The sequence below is a fragment of the Apis cerana genome, linkage group LG5 (assembly GCF_029169275.1).
Source record: "Apis cerana isolate GH-2021 linkage group LG5, AcerK_1.0, whole genome shotgun sequence".
NCBI classification, from domain to species: domain Eukaryota; kingdom Metazoa; phylum Arthropoda; class Insecta; order Hymenoptera; family Apidae; genus Apis; species Apis cerana.
In genome coordinates this window covers 7,280,523-7,299,827 of record NC_083856.1, presented here as the reverse complement: position 1 = coordinate 7,299,827, position 19,305 = coordinate 7,280,523, and the positions used below count along the sequence as shown (strand labels likewise).

The following is a 19,305-nucleotide window of genomic DNA, read 5'->3' as shown; positions in this document are numbered from 1 at the left end:
AAAATTATGTTAATTAATATTTTATATCTTTATGATGTGATTAATTACTGATAAACTGTGGAAAATAAATTTCTGGAGTTTATAAAAAAAAAGAAATTTATTTTAATAATTTTTTAATTTAATTAATTTAAAATAAATTTAAAAAAATTTATTCATAAATTTTTTAATTTATTATATTTTTATTTAAAAAAAGAAAGATAAATTTTTCAAATACAAATATTATATATTATCATGTGATCTATTTGATCGTTTTATTTTTTTTTATTGATAATAATGATGATGTACATCATATATAGTTAATATAGAATATTGGATAAATGACTACATAGTAGTATACAGTATTTACTTCTTGTAACAGTTTATCATTTCTAATTGATGATAATTTTCTAAATATTTTTTTATTTTTTTTAACAAGATATTAAGTAACATAAAAATTCAAAATTAAATAATAAGTGCTAAAAACAAGTTGATTACTTATTCATGATGGATAGTACGAAATCACCTATGTATAACCTCTTTAACATGTTATCAAGCTTTAGTACAGGTCATGAAAAAGCATTAAAACAAGGCATTTATAATGCCGTGGCATTGTTTCTCTTGTGTCTAATTTCAGCGGCTGGGTACGGATTATATATTATATTGAAACCATTTGTAAAACCTTTAATCTGGGCTTTATTATGTGGCTCTGTTTTATTCCCTTTCAAATGCTCATTAACTACGATTGTACAATCGTGGTTTGAAAGAGCAGAAGTATCTCATACGCCTTTAATAATAAATTTAATAGTTTTACCTATGCAAATAATAGATAAAGCTTCTGACAGTTTAGGATCATTTTTGTGGAAACAAATGAAATATATTGCTAGTGCATTTTTACTGACAGCATTAGCCTTAGGTATATATCATTATACACCTACAATATTAAGTTGTCTCATATGGAGAATATGTTTGATATTTAATACTATTTTTGGATTTTTTATAACAACTTGCAATACTTTTATGGTAATTTTTAGTTGTTTAAAAAGTGTTTTATAAAATATATATTTTTGTCAATATTAATATTATTTTTTCAGATTACATTTATACTTATTGGATATTTATCTATATTATATATTTATTGGACACCAAATAACTCTATTCATTTTCGTTATACATCGTTTGTTATGTGGTTCATAATTAGTTTATATATTTCTAATATATTAGGTGCTTATCAAGTTATTGTATTTATAACATTGCAAATACTATATTTAATAGGATTTATTTATGAAGTAGTACTTATTATGGAAAATCAAGAATTAGAAGACAAACATATGACATTTATGGAAGCAATATCTTTTGCATTAACAAATAATTTAACTACAGATATGCAGCAAAGTTCATTTTCTTCATCTTTTAAAAATGAAAAACTTATAAAAGATATTAATGAAGAAAGTATAGATAACAAGACAAATATAGACAAGAAGACTGAATATCCAGAAATAAAAACAAAATTTTCCAAAAAATCAATATCATTGGATACAAATAATAGAACTGTAATAAGCCATAAATTGCAATCTAACTCTATGTCATTACGTGATCGTTATTTGTTAAGAAGATTAAAAACAGAATTACGAATATCTATAGATATAGAAAATGATAAAGTTGATACTGACAAATATATGTATGGTACATTATATGCTTGCATAGGTATGCTTTTTTGGAAACATAGATGGATGATATATATATTGATTATTCCTATAGCTTTTTATATCATTAAACAACTTAGTAGTTATTTTGGATTATGGAAAATGATTGAAAATCAATATAATATTATAAAACAAATTATAAAAACATGGTGTATAAAAAGACATCAAGCTCTCTTACCAGCTAATATTAGAGGTTTATATAAATTTGGAATCATAATTGATGAAAAATTAACAAAAATTTTAAAAGCTTCAGTTGATTCTGTAGTAACAATTGCTGTGATTTTTGGATTACTTATATTTACTACTTGTACTTCTATTTTTATAACAATACAGGTAAAATGAATTTATTATAAAATTATTTTACATTATTTTATAGATAATTATACATTATTACAGTTTTTTTAGGTTTATACAGAAGGTATGCATCTTATTCACATTACTGGAGAAATACTTAACTCATCTTTAATGAATAATCCAGATATTGATTGGTTACCTGAACACTGGGAAGATTCAGTTAATAGTGTATTAGATAATGCTTATACATATGGACGGAGTGCTATTTCTGATGGAGTAAGATATATATATATTCTTATATATTATTGATAAATGTATCTTAATAATGATATGATATATATGTAATATAGATAAAAGGTTTAGTAAGAGATCTAGATGCTACTAAAGCTGATCAAATGGAAAAGAAAGTTTTAGAACTTTGGGATAGACTTTATCAAGCATGGATGATGTCTAATGTAGATTCTGATTTAATTGGACCTACTGTAGATGTTACAGTAGCTTATTCAGTATGGGAAAGTTTTAAAGAAAGTTTTGGAAAAACACCTTTACGTAAGATTTTGTATTTAAAATAAATATTAATTCTTATTTTTGTACATTTAAGTATTCTAATATTAATTAAAAATTATTTGATATATTTTTTTTTACATAGAATTATTTAACATGACTGGTATACAAAACTTTATAAAAGAAAATATTGGAATTTTTATGTCAGTATTAGATTCCATTTGGAATATAGTTAAAGGAAATATGTCTGTGATATTAACAATTTTTACAGAATTATTTTATATTATACTTATGAGTGGAACAGCAGTATTTAACTTTGTCCTAAGCATGGTAATTATCAATCAAAGTTATATATAATTTAAAAATATTTAATATATATATCATATAAAAAAAATTTTTTTTAAGGTGGTATTTTTTACAACACTCTTTTATCTTCTTAGTTCTAGTGAAAAAACATATAAACCTGTTGAATTAACTACAATATTCAGTCCTATTAGTTGTCACAGGTAAATTTTTAAAATTTATATTGATATATTTTATATTAATATAATGTAAATTTTTTTATAAAATAAATTTTATGGTTTATAAGCACTCTCCAAATTGAAGGGTATGTATGTATGTATATGTGTATATATATATATGTATATATAAAATTATATAAAAATAGGTATTATATAAAAATAAATATAAATATCTAATGTTTTGTAGATTTGCTGTAGCATTACAAGAAGCTGTAATTGGAGTTTTTACTGCAACATTTAAGCTTGCTTGTTTTTTTGGTATGTGGACATGGTTTACACATAATTTGTTTCAAGTAAAAATAATTTATTTACCATCAACTTTTGCAACAATACTTGGAGCTGTTCCATTTTTGGATGCATATTTTGCTTGTATCCCAGCTACTATAGAACTCTGGTTTAATCGAGGACCTATGATTGCTATTCTATTTTTTATGTTTCATTTTCTTCCTTGTAATATTGTTGTAACTGAATTCTACAAGGAAATTAAAGGGTATTATAATTTTTTATATTTAAATAAGAATATTTTATTTATTTATGTACAAAATACAATAATTTATATTTATATTTTAGTGGTGGACATCCTTACCTTACAGGTCTTTCCATAGCAGGTGGAATTTTTTGTTTAGGTGTAGAAGGTGTAATTTTTGGTCCATTATTATTATGTTGTATAATGGTAGCAATTAATCTAAGTCGCCGTTACTTGCATTCACCATCAGAAGAAGTTATATCCACATATGCAGAAATTAAACATTGATAAAAAAATTTCTAATTGATATTTATTGTTATATAGTAAAAAAAAAATTAACAAATTTTTATAAATTTGAATCTCATTATATATAATATTGAATCTCATACATTAATCTTTAAACATATAAGATTAATACTAAGAATTAATGTTCTAAATTTAAGATTTAACTATTTAAAATGAAATTTATGTAAAAATTATATTTAAATGATTTTTAAAAATATTTAATTTTAAATTTCGCATTTTTAAAATAATAGAATATTAAAAAAAATTATTATTTAATACAATACAATATAATACAAAAAAATCTAAATTTGCAAAAAAAAAAATAATTTACGAAATATAAAAATTTTATCTAGTCTTTAAAAAAATAAAATTTAGCATTATTTTGCTTATAACAGAGATTATAAATTAATGCTCTTACTCGAATTTATGGATATTGCTATTGAGAAAATATATTGTTAAAAAAAAAAACAAATTCGGATTATGATGAATATTCTGAATATTCAGATAATAATAATAACTTTATTATAAATATATTAATTTATATAATATAATATGCTTATATATTTTTTGATCAATTTTTTCAACTGATGCGTCTTGTTGATAATGTAATTAAAAAAATTTTAAGAAATTTTTGAAAGCTTATTAATATTATAAATATATTATTGAACTGAAAAAATTAGTTTTTTTTAATTCTTAAGAAAAATTTAAAAGAAAAATGAATTAGTTTTATCTTTTTATTATATTTAAAAATCCTAACTTTTATTATTATTTATTTTTATATTTTATTTATATATTTTATTATTATTTATTAATTTGATTATTAAATTGATTAAAATTAATTTTATAATCAAAATAATACATATATATATATATATTTAATGTACGATATCTTTCTTCATTTATAATATTGTATATATTGATTTTTCTTTGTCTGGTAACTTCAGTATTATTCATATCAGATTTTGTTATTAATTAAAATGTTATTAAAAATTATTGTATGTTTTTAAGTAATAATTTATAAATTTGATCATCATTTGAAATTTAAAAATAAATTTATAAGTTAATAATGTCAAATTTAATATATTTGATAATTAGTATAATTTTAATTATATTTATTATTCTTATTGGATTTGAAATTTATTTACATCGCGAAACATATTTTCCACAAACATGAAATTTAATATTATGGAGATAAACAATTATTTAGTTACAATTTAAAAATGGATAAATTGAATCAATTTAATAAATATCAGAAAGTGTAGTAATTTTTAAAGTTTTTCTTAACATTTCTGATGTAATAACATCACATGCATGGAATAAAATTTTTTTCGTATTTTCAAACATATGGAAACCATTTTCTGAAAAATGACCACAAATATTACCAGCTTCCAGCCATACAAAAAGTATTATATTATTTGTTATTAATTCAATTTCAATATCTAAATAATTAAAGAATTTTTCGGATAAATGATAATCATTTATATTTACCTAAAATAATATATATTTGTTAAACAAAATAAGTAATTAAAATTTTTTTTTTTCAAATTTAAATATAAACTTACAGAAACATTTGCTATTGGTAATGCAATATTTTTCAGGGCATTACTTGGATATATGTAATTTCTTGGTGCTATTGAAAGTCCATTTTTGTCTCTTAAGGTAAGTGTTGTAATGCAATTATTTTTAGTGATATTAAATTGGCATTCGTTAAGTATTGTGGAATTTAAAATCCATGAATATTTGAGTAAATTATCATCAATTTTAGTTGCTGCATTGGCTTCCTATTAAAAAAATGTTAATTAAAAGTTCATAATAATAATAATAGTGTAATAATATTTATTTTATTTTATATATATAAAATATATATTAAAATATATTAATGATTATTTTTATCATATAATTACAATGGTTATATTGGAATGAAAATATGATTGTATAGGTTTTAGACTATTCCATGTATAAAGATTCATTTCTAAAGTAACATTTTTTATTGGATATGTTTTATCAGAAACGATATAAATGGAAAGATCCATGTTTTGAATATAATATGTAACAATAAGAGGTGCAAAAAATTCTACAGCATAATAATGAAGCATTTTCCATCGCCCATCAAAATCTAAAAAAATAGGATTGTCAATGATGATAATTTAAATATTACATCTTATGTTCAATAATAATTATTACCTATAGAAGACCATGATGGAGCTTGCCAAACATCATTTAATTGCCAATATAAAGCACCCATTGTCATTCCTTCTCCTACTTCATTTAATTCTGACATTGATTGTCGATAATATTCTGTCTGTATTTTTACAGAAACTGCTTGATTAATTTGACTTAAATATATATAATTTTCAAATTTTTTTAGAGTATTTTGAATATTAGGCAATTTTAAATTTTTTGAAATAAGATTTTTCAAAAAAAATATTCCCAATGGTAAATGTTGACGATGTTCAAGAAAGTTACTATCTATATCCAAATCAGTAATTGATTTTGCAACTGGCAACATAGTATAAATTGATGGCAATGATTGAAATCCATATTCAGATGAAAATCTTGCACGAGGATATTGGTGCATGTCCCAACCATTATTAAAATAATTGTAATAATGAACTAAAATATTATTTTATTAATAAACTATTTCTATAATAAAATAAGAGATATATTTTACCATCTCCAAATATCTTTGAATATGGATTTTTTCCAGTATAATTATATTGTTCTGTATATAATCCATTACTAGGACTAGATATCACAAAAGGTCGTGTAGAATCTAATCGTTCAATTGTTTTCTTGATTAAATTTATATAAAGTTTGATATAATCAGTTCTATATATTTGTTTAGTTCCAGTTCCATACCAATTATCATATAAAGCTGCTTCATTTTCATTATTTCCAGCCCAGAGAACAATACTGGGATGATTTTTTAATCTTCGTACATTTTGTATTATCTCTTCCTTAACTGATTTAAGAAATTCTTCTGTAGTAGGATACATTCCACATGCAAACATAAAATCTTGCCAAATCATGATTCCATATTCATCAGCTATATTATAAAATAATTCAGATTCATAAAGTCCACCTCCCCACACTCTAAGCATATTCATATTTGCTTTTTTCGCAGATTTTAATAAATGTTTAATTGTATCCATTTGAGTAGTCAATTCAGGAAAAATACTAGCTGGTATAAAATTACTACCTTTTGCAAATATTGGAATATTATTTATTTTAAAATAAAAACTTAATCCTTGTTTGAGAGGCTTTTGTATAAGTTCTACTGTTCTGAAACCAATACGTATTGTTTTTTGTTTGACATTAGTAGAAGTAGTTGCAGTTACAGTTAATAAATAAAGAGTTTGATTGCCATAACCATTTGGCCACCATTCATGTACAAGATCCTATATAAAAAAATTTCTTTTTTAAATATATAGAAAAACATTAATTATGTAATATGTTATATATAATTAATGATATTTTATGATTATGAACATACTATAGGTACATTGAGAAATGTAGTACTTTTTTTATATTTGTTATTTGTATATAAATTAATACTAGTAGAATTATAAATGTTTAGTTGTTCGTTAATATTAAGAACAGATGAAATATTACAAATTATAAATTGGCTATTTTTTTGTAAAGTAGTTTCAAAAAATAATGTAATCATAATATTCCAAAAATTTATTTTTTTGTGGATATCTATTGTAATATCCATAATATAAATTTCATTTACAGGAATTATTTCTACACTTTTCCTAAAATATTTTTCAATTAACATAAGGCAATAAATAAAACAGAAATGAATAATAAATATAAACATACCAAATACCCATTGATGGAAAAGCAGGACCCCAATCCCAAGCAAAACTTGCTTGCATTTTTCTTATATGGTTTATATGACATTCTCCATTATAAGTATTTGGATTACATATTGGAGGAATTATATATTTTGATGCTTGTTCATTATATAAATTTTCAGCTACTTTAACAGGAGAAGAAAAAAAAACTTCTAATAAATTTTCTCCTTTCTGAAAAGTAAATGTATTAATAAACATTATAAATAATTTTATAAAAATAAATTACTTACTTTTAAATATTTTGTCACATCAAATGTATATCTTAAAAACATATTTGATGTTTCTCCAATTTTTTTAGCATTTAAAAGAATTGTAGCAAATGTATCTACACCATGAAAAATTAATAGTACTTTAGGATCATTTAATAAAGTATCATTCACTATAAAGTAAATAATTTCTTTTAATAATTTTTTTTTAAATATTTTTACATAAACATATTAATATTCTTATATTAAATGTAAAATAATTTATAATTACCACAAAAACTTTTAGTATATAAAACTGATTGATTACCAATCCAACGATTAGTTAAATCATTATATCCAACAAAATTATTTGGTATAATATGAGCATTGCTTAAATCGGTATAAATACCTCCTGGTACAGTTGCAGAAAATGTGATATCTAAAAATATGTATGATTAAAAAAAATATTACAATTATATCAGATAATTATTTTCGTAAAATCTTACCATATTCATGTTTTTCAGTTATAATTTTACCTAAATTAAAAATATATATAATAATAATAAGAACGATATTATATAAATAGAATTTTCTTTATATAACATATTGATATATTTAATATAATATATTTAATACCTATCCATGAACCATCTAAGGTTAGAGATAAAACATTATGAATTAAAAATATAATGGTTATAAATTGAAAGAATATTTTCATATTTTTCATAATACTTGTTTTAGGAAAATTTAATGAAATTTTATATTATATAATATTATATTATTTTAAAATATTATTTTTTTAAATCTTATATAAACTTGAATTGAATTTCTTATCGTTTCTTCGAAATATATATTAGATAAGAGATTAGATATATGTTTATGAATCATAAAATAATTTATTATTTATCATATCATATCATATTCAATTTTAATTTTTATAATCATATTTTTTATATAACATGTCAAAAAAAATATATTTTTAATACGAAAATAATTTCAATATATATAATTATGTTTAATTGATCTATTTATGTAGTTTGCATATAATTAATATATTAATTCATAATTTAAATTAGAATAAAACAAAACGTATAAATAAAATATTTTATTCAGGATGATAATCCTGTATAAAAATACATTTTACTATATAATATATAAATGCTTACAATTGATCTATAAAAATTGATATTAGATTATCAGTACACTTACACGTTTTTTTGCATAAAACATATTTTTTAAAATATTTTAATATAAATTTTTATATTATTAAATTTAAATTTAATGTGCGTATTATTAAGAAAATAAATAAATTTTTAAATAAAACTTCATTTTTAAATTTATATTCTTACTTGATAGAGAAACATATTTTAATCAACATTAACTATTTTAATCAAAAATAAAAAATATAATTGTAATACATAATATATATATATATATATATATATATATATATATATATATATACATATATATATACGTTTATAGAACATGGAATGTTATAAACAACAAATGCAAAAAAAATTATATTTGATATAAAACGTTTGAATTATACGTTTTATAATGTATTAATTAATGTATTAATTAATTAATAATGTATTAATCTTATTTTAATGATATTAATGATATAGTACTTTTATTAAAGCCATGATAGAATATCAATTTTTTATCAGTATGTAGATATATATTTGCTGTTTTAAGATAGGAGTTGTACTTAACGTTTTCTTTTTCTACTGGAATATATTTGTGTTTTACTGTTTGAAGGAAATTGTCTTCTATAATCTATATACGAATCAGTTTGTTCACTAATTGGTCGATAGCAACGAACAGGCGAATTAGGAATGTTGCTGAATTCATTGCTTGAATATTCTGAAAATATATGAAATTATTAACATTATAAATTATACAATAATATAATTATAAATTAATTTAAGAACATATAATTTTATATATTTTTTTCAAATAAAATGAAAATTATTACCATTTAAGGATTCTTCTTCATGTTGTCTTTGTAAACAAGTATTAACATGTTCTTCATAATGTATTCCATTAGTTGTTTTATATTTTGAACAAACACCACATTCAAGAATTTCGGCATTATTAATAGCTATTGGTAATGATTTACTTTCTAATAAATGTACATCATTTTCATATTCATTTTCAGATATATATTGTTCACATCCAGCAGCATGTATTTCTATTTTATCATTTGCAAAAAATTTATTACATATAGGACAATTTGTATTATTTGAAAGATTATTATCCATTATTTCAATTTCATTAATTTTAGAAGTATTTTCATCCTAAAAAAGTTAATATATGAAGCATTATGTGATATATATATAATTTTTGTATTTATGTATTGATTTGATTTTATGTATATATATATATATATATATATATATATATACATAAAAATATATATATATACATAAAAATATATATATTACTAAAAAAAATATACAAAGATTTATTACCTCAAGCAATCTGTTATCTATTGATATCTTATTTTGTTTATTTATACTCAGTAATTTTTCTTCATCTTTTTTGCTAATTTTTTTTTTTGATTTCATATATACTATATTCCATCTTTTGTTTTTTTCTTCTTTATCTTTTTCTTTTTCTTCTCTTTGCTTTTCCTTTTTTTGTTCTTCTTCTATTTGTTTTTTATATAATTCTTCTTTCTTTTTTTTTTCTTCAATTTCTTTTTTTTGAGCTTTTTCTCTTTGAGTTTCAAATTTTTTTTGTTTCTCAAGTTGAAGTTTTTCTAAAGTTATACATTCATTTTTTATTCTATATGAAAAATTTTTTATGGGTAATGGTTTAATTTCAATATTTTCAAATGTAGTTTTAGCTTTTTCATTATCTTTTTCTAATTCTATGAGAATTTCTTCATCAGTCAGAATATTATTTTTATCTTTGGATATCAAATTCATTGAATTTTTTTTCTCATTGCTACTATGTGCTATTGAATTGGGAGACATATTAACAACGTGCTTTATATTTTTATTAATATTTTTTCTAATTTGAGGTATAATTTTTTTTGGACATAAAGAAGGTAATTCAGATGGCAAACAGTCTTTGGATTTTTTACATTCCATTTTGAAATGTTCAATTTCTTTATTATCAAAGAATTTACTAATATTATCATGATTTAAATTTTTATTTTTTTCATTGCATTTAGCAGTATATATCATTTTATTTAAACTTAATTCTTTATTTTTGTCTTCATAAGATTGAATTTTTTTTTTTTTAATAGTATATTCATCTTCATCACTGCTAGAATATATTGGATCAGAAAAAGAAAAAATCATAGTTGATTTACGTTTATTATTAGGTCGTTCATTGCTATATTTATTTATACATTCCATTTCATTCTGTTCAGTCTTAATATTTGTTATTGATTTTTTATCCAAATTATCTTTAATAAGACCCACCTATAGAAACGTTGAAAGAAGGATTAGAATTATAACAATGAAACTATTCTTTTTTTACAGAAATATGATTTATTCAAAGATTGTTTGAAGCTTACAGTTTTAATTACTGTTTTTCTTTATAAACATTTATGAATACATGTATTTGTATAAATGCAATTTTTTTAAGAAACACCAATCATAATCTTCAATTATTTTTATACAAAGCATTAATGTTATTTATTTTTAAGTTCTTATCTTATTGGTATATATATATATATATAAATAAAAAATATGTAAACTTTGCCAGTAAAGTTATTTTTAATATATTAGTTTAATTTTATCACAACCATTGTACTGCTAATCATAAGAGATAACATCAAATATTATTTATGTCAAAGAGATATTATATTATATATTATAATAACCAGTTACACATTTTTTATTGAAAAGAATTAATAAAAATTTATATTAAAATTGTAAATACTTTAGAACTTTTACAAATACTAACATTAAACTCAAAAAAAATGTGCATATAGTTAATTTTAACTTTAATTTTAACTTTCCATGGCACAATTTTATTATGAAGAATTTAATTTATATATGCAGAAATAAATATTTAGAAAGTTCATATTTTAAAAAAAATTTAGTAATTTTTTAAGTATTTTTATAATTTCATGAGTTTTTTTTTGATTTACTTAATAAAAAAAAGATCATAAATTGTAATCACTAAAAAGAAAGAAATTTGTTCTAAAAATTTCATTTTTTTTCTTTAGAAAAAAAAATTAAAATTAAATATTTCATTTTTTTTTAAAAAAAAAAAACAAAATGAATAAAAATGAAATTATATCATATCTATAAAACAGATTCTACATTTTCTTATTTTTAATAATAAGATTATCTTATTGAAAATAAGATATTTACTAATTTAAAAATTTTTAATTATATTTAATGTTCAATTCTAGAATAACTTTAATTATTTGTTATTGTATTTGTATTTAATAATTTTATTATTAATCACAATATTAATTATTATTAATCATTATCATTTCACAATTCTCTTTTAATTTAATTAAATGCACAGTAAAACTTAATATTGATTGTTAAAATATGAACTTTCCAAACCTAATATTTTCTTATATTCATTAATGATAAGATCTGTAAGAAATGGATTGGATGGAGGTACCCACCTGAATGGGTGACCCCCATTGAAACTTAGTATCAGTAGTACGATGCCAACTATGCCATAATTCTGCTGTTTGTTTCAAATAAAAATTTAATGCAGGCAGTAGTTTCTCAAGCATTTCAGGTGTTTGTGCATCTTTGCATAATCTAAATGGCATACGATCTTGAACTATAGGTCGATTTGGCTCTTGCAAAGGCACATCATTTTCACTAACACATGAATCAAGAGGATTAATTTGCCATTGATCCAATTTTTTATCACATTCAGAATATATGTCCATTTTTTTCTCTGAATTATTTATAATATCTGAATCTTGTGAAGAACTTTTCGATTTTAAAGAAATGTATCTACTCATATTATGAGAATAACTATCTCTCATATTTGAGTTATCTTGTGATCTAATAAATATATCTTCACTATCCAAATTTTTTTCTGTATACACAGAGTTTCTTGAATCAACAATAGCAGATGCAAGATCAGAATTACTACAATCATGAGTTACTGTTCTTTCATGTATTGGAGATGTATGATTAGACCTATGTGAATGTATTGATTGAGATGTATTATTGATGTGTTCTTGTATTTCCAGTTCTTGTATTAAATTTGTCTTGAGCATTACTTCTGGAGAACAATCACTAGAAGATTGTATTAATTCCTAAAAATCATTTTATTATATATATATATATATATATATATATATTGATTAAATCAATATACATATAATATGTATAATTTCATATAATTCCAATTAATAAAATATATTTAAAAATATATATTGATTAAATATTATTATAATTATATAATATAAATGAACAAATTATATTTATTAGATATTAATTAAATTAATATTAATAAATTTACCTTTTGTGCATTTTTTTCATCATTAGCCATATTTGCCATATCTTTAGATTCATTAATGAATCCTAAAATTTCTTTCATATCCTTATAAGTATACCATGTTTCATACATTTTCATATCTAAAAATTATTTTTAAAAAAATATTTTTTTAAATTAATATAAAAATTATAAAATTAATGATTAAAAAGATTCTAAAATTTTAGAATATTTAATAGATATTAAAATACCTAAAAGTTCTCGTTTCATTTCTTCCTCTTCTTCTCTTTCTTTAGATGTCAACAATTCAATTTTATCTCGTTCCATACTGTCTGACATATTTATAATTTTGTAAATTTAAATTAAAAAATATCAACAGAATATTTTATATGTAATGAATAAAAATTTAATTGTAAAATATATATGATTTGTAATTTCGAATTTTTCTTCATTACTATTTAATTACTTTAGTTAATAGCCATTTATGAACAATGACGTTGAAAGAATAAAAGTTCACGTTCATGTACAAATGATCTGAAATTAACTTCAAAATTATCAACATAGAATGAAAGAATCGATATCGATGATAACCAATTTCAGATTATTCAATTTTCCAGACTTTTACATGAATAAGTTTAACTCATTTATATTTGACAATATCTATATATTTATATTATAAAATGTATCTTATTAATTATATCGTATAATCTTATAATTATCATATTTTATAAAATAAATTAAATTTTATTATTAAATTTAATAATACAATTATATTTATCAAATATAATTTAATTATTATATAACATTAATAAAATATTAAATAATCAATAATATAAATCTTGACAAAATCAAAATATTCAATCAATCGTCAATAGATATTAAAAATATGTAATTAAATCTTTAGGAAAATTAGAGAATTACGAAATATTATTTTAAAATATGAAATAAGAAATTTATTTTTGAATAGGAAATATATTTTTTGTATATTAATTTATTATTATTCATTTAATTTTTCAGATTTTTAATATTAACTTATTATTTTTGCGATAAAAATTGATAAAGATTGGTAAAATGAACAATATCAATACAGCTGAAAAAAATAAAATTGTAATATGTTTAATTCAAATCATAATTTTATTTATATATAATAGTTATGTAATTCAAATGATAATCATATAAGAATTTATAAAATTAATTCAATTAATTTATATTATTTAAAAATTAGAATACTTTTCAAATTCTATGTGATTATTTTTTAAATTAATATCATTATAATTAAGATTTAATTTGTATATAAGATAAATTTAATATTTAATGGGATTTTTATTATTAAAATTTTAAAAATAAATTTTTATAATTTTATAAATATAATATAAGATAGATTTAACATTTAATAGGATTTCTATTATGAAAATTTTAAAAATAATTTTTTTATAATTTTATAAGTATTTTTAAAGATATTTCTAAAGTACTCTTCAAAATAAAATTGATTTTCTCTCTTTGTATATTTGTATATTTACAGTGTACAGTACAGTGTATAATTATATGATATATAAGATGTTAATTAAATACCTTTTTATTACTTTTTGTTTTAAAAACTACAATGTATCTTAATATTTAATTAAAAAATATAAATATTTCATTTTTTGTTTTCTGAGATATATATTCGAAGAAAATAAAATTTATTTAATTGAAAATTTAAAAGAACGAATTAAATGACTTGTTGAATATACTGTGCGTTGTTAAATATAGAGCTTAGGAAAATAAACCAACCTATACAAACATATTATCGTATTATATATTTTCTTATAATTTGTTAATTTGTTAAATTCATCTATTAATTATCCATAATAATATATGTTATATTTAATAGTTTATTATTTACTCTTCGAGTGCCAACTTACCAGAAATATAATATGAATAGTATATATCAATTTTCGCAAAAAAATAATATGAAAGGTGTAATATGTAACGGCATTTGAATATCTTCTTGTTGCAGTTCTTGTTTCATTATTCTGGTGCTTTCTTGCATATTAAAAAAAAATATATATTTTTTTAGTATTGACAAATATAGATTTTACTAAGCATTCAATTTTTCTTTATTTTCAACAAAATTGAAATTATAGTCCATTTCAATTACATAATTTACTTTGTAATTGTTTTAATACAAGATATTGCCCGGTGATAACAATCATGATTTAAATTCTGTAACTAATATTTGTTTTTATTTATAATTTTATATTAAAATTTAATTTCAATGTTGCAATATTATTCTGAGTTGATTCGGTAATATTGAAAATAACAATAAAATAATCTTAGTATTTTTGAGAGATAAAAAATTTTATTACATTAATATTAGATTTATTGTGTATCTTCTTTATGATATATATAAAGTTATGAGTGTATAAATTAAATATATCAATACATGAATATTTTTTTCGTGTATAAATATGTAAAAATAAATATGGCTGCATCTATTATCAGAACATATATTCAATCTAGGTATTTTGTATTTTTTTTGATGTTATGAATTATAAATTACTTAATTTTTTTATTTATGAAATTATATATTTAATAAATATATATTTATATATAATGTTTATTTCTATTATGTATTTATTATGCACAAGTTGTAAACATAACCTTTATAATATTAATCTTAAATATTCAATATTATAATATATTTATATATCTTTACATATATATAAACATATATTAATAATGTATTTAATATATTTAATATTATTAAATATTTAAAATTTTAATTTATATATAGAATTGAATATACTTTTCATAAATAATCTATTTATCATCGTTTCTATCTATCTTTCATAATAATCTATTTACAGTTTATCAAAACATGTAATAGAAATTATATGGCGAGAACAAAATATAAATTGTACTTTACAAACCATGAATGTATTACATATTCATTATCAACATTATCACGTTACATCAGTTTTTACTAAACAAAAAAAAGTTAAAGAAGAAACAGAGCTAGTATGATTTTGATTTAAATATAATTTATAAATATATTTATAATTTTATTAAAATGTACATTATATTTCAAATTATTTTCAGAATATGAAAACAATATTTAATGAAGATAAATTAAATAATTTAATAGATAAAGAATTTAAAAATAAATCATTACCAGTAATAGAAGTGTGGAATAAAATGACAGTTAAAGAATTAGCAGATTCTGCCAAAAGGGATATTAATGATGTTTTAAATATTCTTTATTTTATAAATAAAAATATTAAATATGAAGAAAATAGTATTTTAACGACTATGCCTTTATTAACTAATGTAGTAAAATATCTTGGGGGAAAACACAAATTCATATCAAAAAAAATTAAAGAAACTGTGGAATATAAAGATATTACTAAACGGTAGTATGAATTAATATGATTATTATATAATAAAAAAATAGATATATAAATAAGAAAAGTCAATATACACAGCTTAAAAAAATAATATTTTTAAAGTTATAATTTTTTATCTTTACTAAAGTGGATGGCTTATTTGAGAAAATACTATGATAAATATTAAAGTATTAAGTATATATAGAAATGAAAGACAGATATATAAAAATTTCTTAAAAAAGAAAAGAAGAAATTATAAGATAATTCATTGTTTTTATGCAATATCAGTTTTCAAAATGAATAAGTTATTCACTTTAAAAAATAAATAAAAAATAAATTTTTTTTTTATTTAACTAGTTTGACTTTCTAAAATTTGAATTTTTTTTATCCTTTTTTTATTACACAAAAATTTTAATCATTTTAATTAAATATACTATGTAATATGTTTAATTTTATATAGACCTCTACCAAATGAATCTCAATTAATAAAACGACATCCAGTTGTAACAATAATGGGGCATGTTGATCATGGCAAAACTACTTTACTTGATGCATTACGAAATACATCAATTGCAAAATCTGAATTTGGTGGTATTACACAATGTATTGGTGCTTTTGATGGTTAGTATTGAATTAATTATCTTTAAACATTTATTTTCAAATTTTATTATTATATATTATATATGCTCTTTATTTATAGTATTTAATAGAATGAGCCTGCTTATAAAAAATCAGAAACAAAAAGTCTTAGAATATCTTTAAATAATTCATTTTCAAGAAAATCAATTATGAAAATTTATCAAGTACACATGAACTTAATATATAATAATAATAATTTAGATAATAATCTAATTGATGTATATTATATAGTATAATGTTATGATTTATTATTAATTATCATATCTATTATTACTTATTTATTATTGATATAAATTCTTTTATAATATTTAAATAATATAGTTTAAATAATATTTAAATAATATATTAATATTAATATATATATATATTATAATTTTAGTATAATAGTTCATTTATAATAATATTAATTTCAATTATTTTTTAATAATATTTAAATATTTTCAGTCTGAATCATTTCAATATATTAATTTTAGAACAAATTCTTTATTATTATAAATTATTTTCAAAATCAAATGTTAAAAAAAATAATAATAAATAAACCTTATTAAAAAAAATATATTCCTTATTTATTTTCTTTTTTTTATAAAGAATCATATTTTGTTCCATAGTATTACAAAATTAAATTTTAAGATGTCATTAAAATATAAATAGTGGTAAAATATATTAAATTATATAAAAAAAAAAGTAGGAATTATCATAAAAATATTTTTTTATTTTTAATAAAAATTATATTTAAATTATTGATATTTGAATTTTAGTAACATTGGAATCTGGAGAACGAGTAACATTTTTAGACACACCTGGACATGCTGCTTTCATTTCTATGCGACATAGAGGCGCGCATATAACAGATATTGTAGTATTAGTTGTAGCAGCTGATGATGGTGTTAAAGAACAAACTTTGCAAAGTATAGAAATGGCAAAAAATGCCAAGGTCCCAATTATTGTAGCTATTAATAAAATCGATAAACCTAACATTGACATTGTAATGTTTTAAAGCTTCATATTTTAAATTAAAAATAAAAAATTGGGAAACTTAAATCTATAATTTTTTTTATTCTTTCAGATTAAAGTCCAACATGAACTAGCAAAACATGGAATTGTAATTGAAGAACTTGGCGGTGAAATACAATGTGTTAAAATATCTGCTTTAAAAGGAATTAATTTACGAGAATTAACAGAAGCTATAATTGTACAAGCTGAATTAATGGATTTAAAAGGAGATTTTGAAGGTTTAGTGGAAGGTGTTATTATTGAATGTAGTAATCATATTAGAGGAAAATTAGTGACAGCCTTAATCCAACGTGGTACTTTAAAAAAAGGATGTTTATTAGGTAAATATATTGCATTAATTTTTATAAAATTAAATTGATTAAATTAATTTTCATTAGTTATTTTTTTTTTAAAAATAGTATCTGGAATAGCATCTGCAAAAGTAAGAGGTATGTTTAATGATTCCGGTAATCCTATCTTAGAAGCTAAACCATCAGAAGCAGTACAAATTATAGGATGGAAAGAATTACCTGATGTTGGAGATGAAATATTAGAAGTAGAAAATGATAAAATAGTACAGGAAGTTATAAAATTTAGACAAAAACAACGTGCTGAAATTTTAGCTAAGGAACATAAAGAAGCTGCCAATCAAAAATTAGAAAAACATCTTGTGGTAAATTTATATTTTATAAAAATAATTTATATAAAATAAAATTTATATATTTTTATAATTATAGGAGTATAAGAAGATGTTAAAAATAAAACAATTATTTGGAAAAGATAGAAAAGTAATGGAAAAAGTGAGAGAAAAGATAGCCGAGGAAAAGAAAAAACATAAAATTAAAAATTTTACTCCTGCAATTAATATTATTGTGAAAGGTGATATGGCAGGAAGTGTTGAAGCATTACTAGATATTTTTGATACATATACGTATGATACAATATGCCAGTTAAATATTGTTCATTATGGTATAGGATTTATTACGCAATCGGACATAGAATTAGCGGATACATTTAAAGGTAACATTTTAAAAGAATATCCTAAATATTATTATTATTATAAATACAAGAATCATTATTTATC

General features: G+C 19.9%; 3 protein-coding genes across 9 annotated transcripts in view; 2 read left to right on the top strand and 1 right to left on the bottom strand.

The window, feature by feature from the left end:
* The first annotated feature begins 195 nt into the window (after positions 1–195).
* Positions 196–5,093, top strand: LOC108004210 (transmembrane protein 245). 5 transcript variants are annotated; one of them, XM_017066956.3, is made up of 9 exons: positions 240–892; positions 1,252–2,015; positions 2,088–2,252; positions 2,327–2,525; positions 2,626–2,810; positions 2,886–2,986; positions 3,070–3,087; positions 3,189–3,491; positions 3,572–5,093. In XM_017066956.3, exons 1-9 carry the CDS (start codon positions 481–483, stop codon positions 3,753–3,755), a joined length of 2,331 nt encoding a protein of 776 aa, XP_016922445.1. In that variant the 5' UTR covers positions 240–480; the 3' UTR covers positions 3,756–5,093. The 5 variants fall into 5 exon arrangements, with proteins under 5 accessions (XP_016922444.1, XP_016922445.1, XP_016922443.1 ...); XM_017066954.3 differs by having other exon boundaries at positions 240–999; positions 1,071–2,015; XM_062074821.1 differs by having other exon boundaries at positions 873–892; positions 1,071–2,015.
* On the bottom strand, positions 4,848–15,269 carry LOC107997684 (beta-mannosidase). The gene is made up of 16 exons (XM_062074844.1): positions 15,129–15,269; positions 13,476–13,758; positions 13,252–13,367; positions 12,395–13,045; positions 10,269–11,228; positions 9,773–10,094; positions 8,301–8,330; positions 8,087–8,233; positions 7,840–7,988; positions 7,575–7,780; positions 7,246–7,507; positions 6,424–7,150; positions 5,937–6,365; positions 5,657–5,868; positions 5,315–5,533; positions 4,848–5,240 (listed from the first exon to the last, which is right to left on the bottom strand). Exons 2-16 carry the CDS (start codon positions 13,561–13,563, stop codon positions 4,992–4,994), a joined length of 4,767 nt encoding a protein of 1,588 aa, XP_061930828.1. The 5' UTR covers positions 13,564–13,758; positions 15,129–15,269; the 3' UTR covers positions 4,848–4,991.
* A 160-nt stretch (positions 15,270–15,429) lies between these two features.
* LOC107997637 (translation initiation factor IF-2, mitochondrial) overlaps positions 15,430–19,305 on the top strand; it is a 4,642-nt gene continuing 766 nt past the window's right edge. The window contains exons 1-8 of one of the 3 annotated variants that reach the window (XM_017056386.3): positions 15,430–15,726; positions 16,074–16,224; positions 16,306–16,616; positions 17,050–17,210; positions 17,987–18,213; positions 18,295–18,562; positions 18,641–18,894; positions 18,959–19,241. In XM_017056386.3, the coding sequence (XP_016911875.1) occupies positions 15,650–15,726; positions 16,074–16,224; positions 16,306–16,616; positions 17,050–17,210; positions 17,987–18,213; positions 18,295–18,562; positions 18,641–18,894; positions 18,959–19,241 (1,732 nt within the window). In that variant the 5' untranslated portion in view covers positions 15,430–15,649. Of the gene's footprint in view, positions 15,727–16,073; positions 16,225–16,305; positions 16,617–17,049; positions 17,211–17,986; positions 18,214–18,294; positions 18,563–18,619; positions 18,895–18,958; positions 19,242–19,305 lie in introns of all 3 variants that reach the window. The other 2 variants (XM_062074822.1, XM_062074824.1) reach the window with 2 other exon arrangements.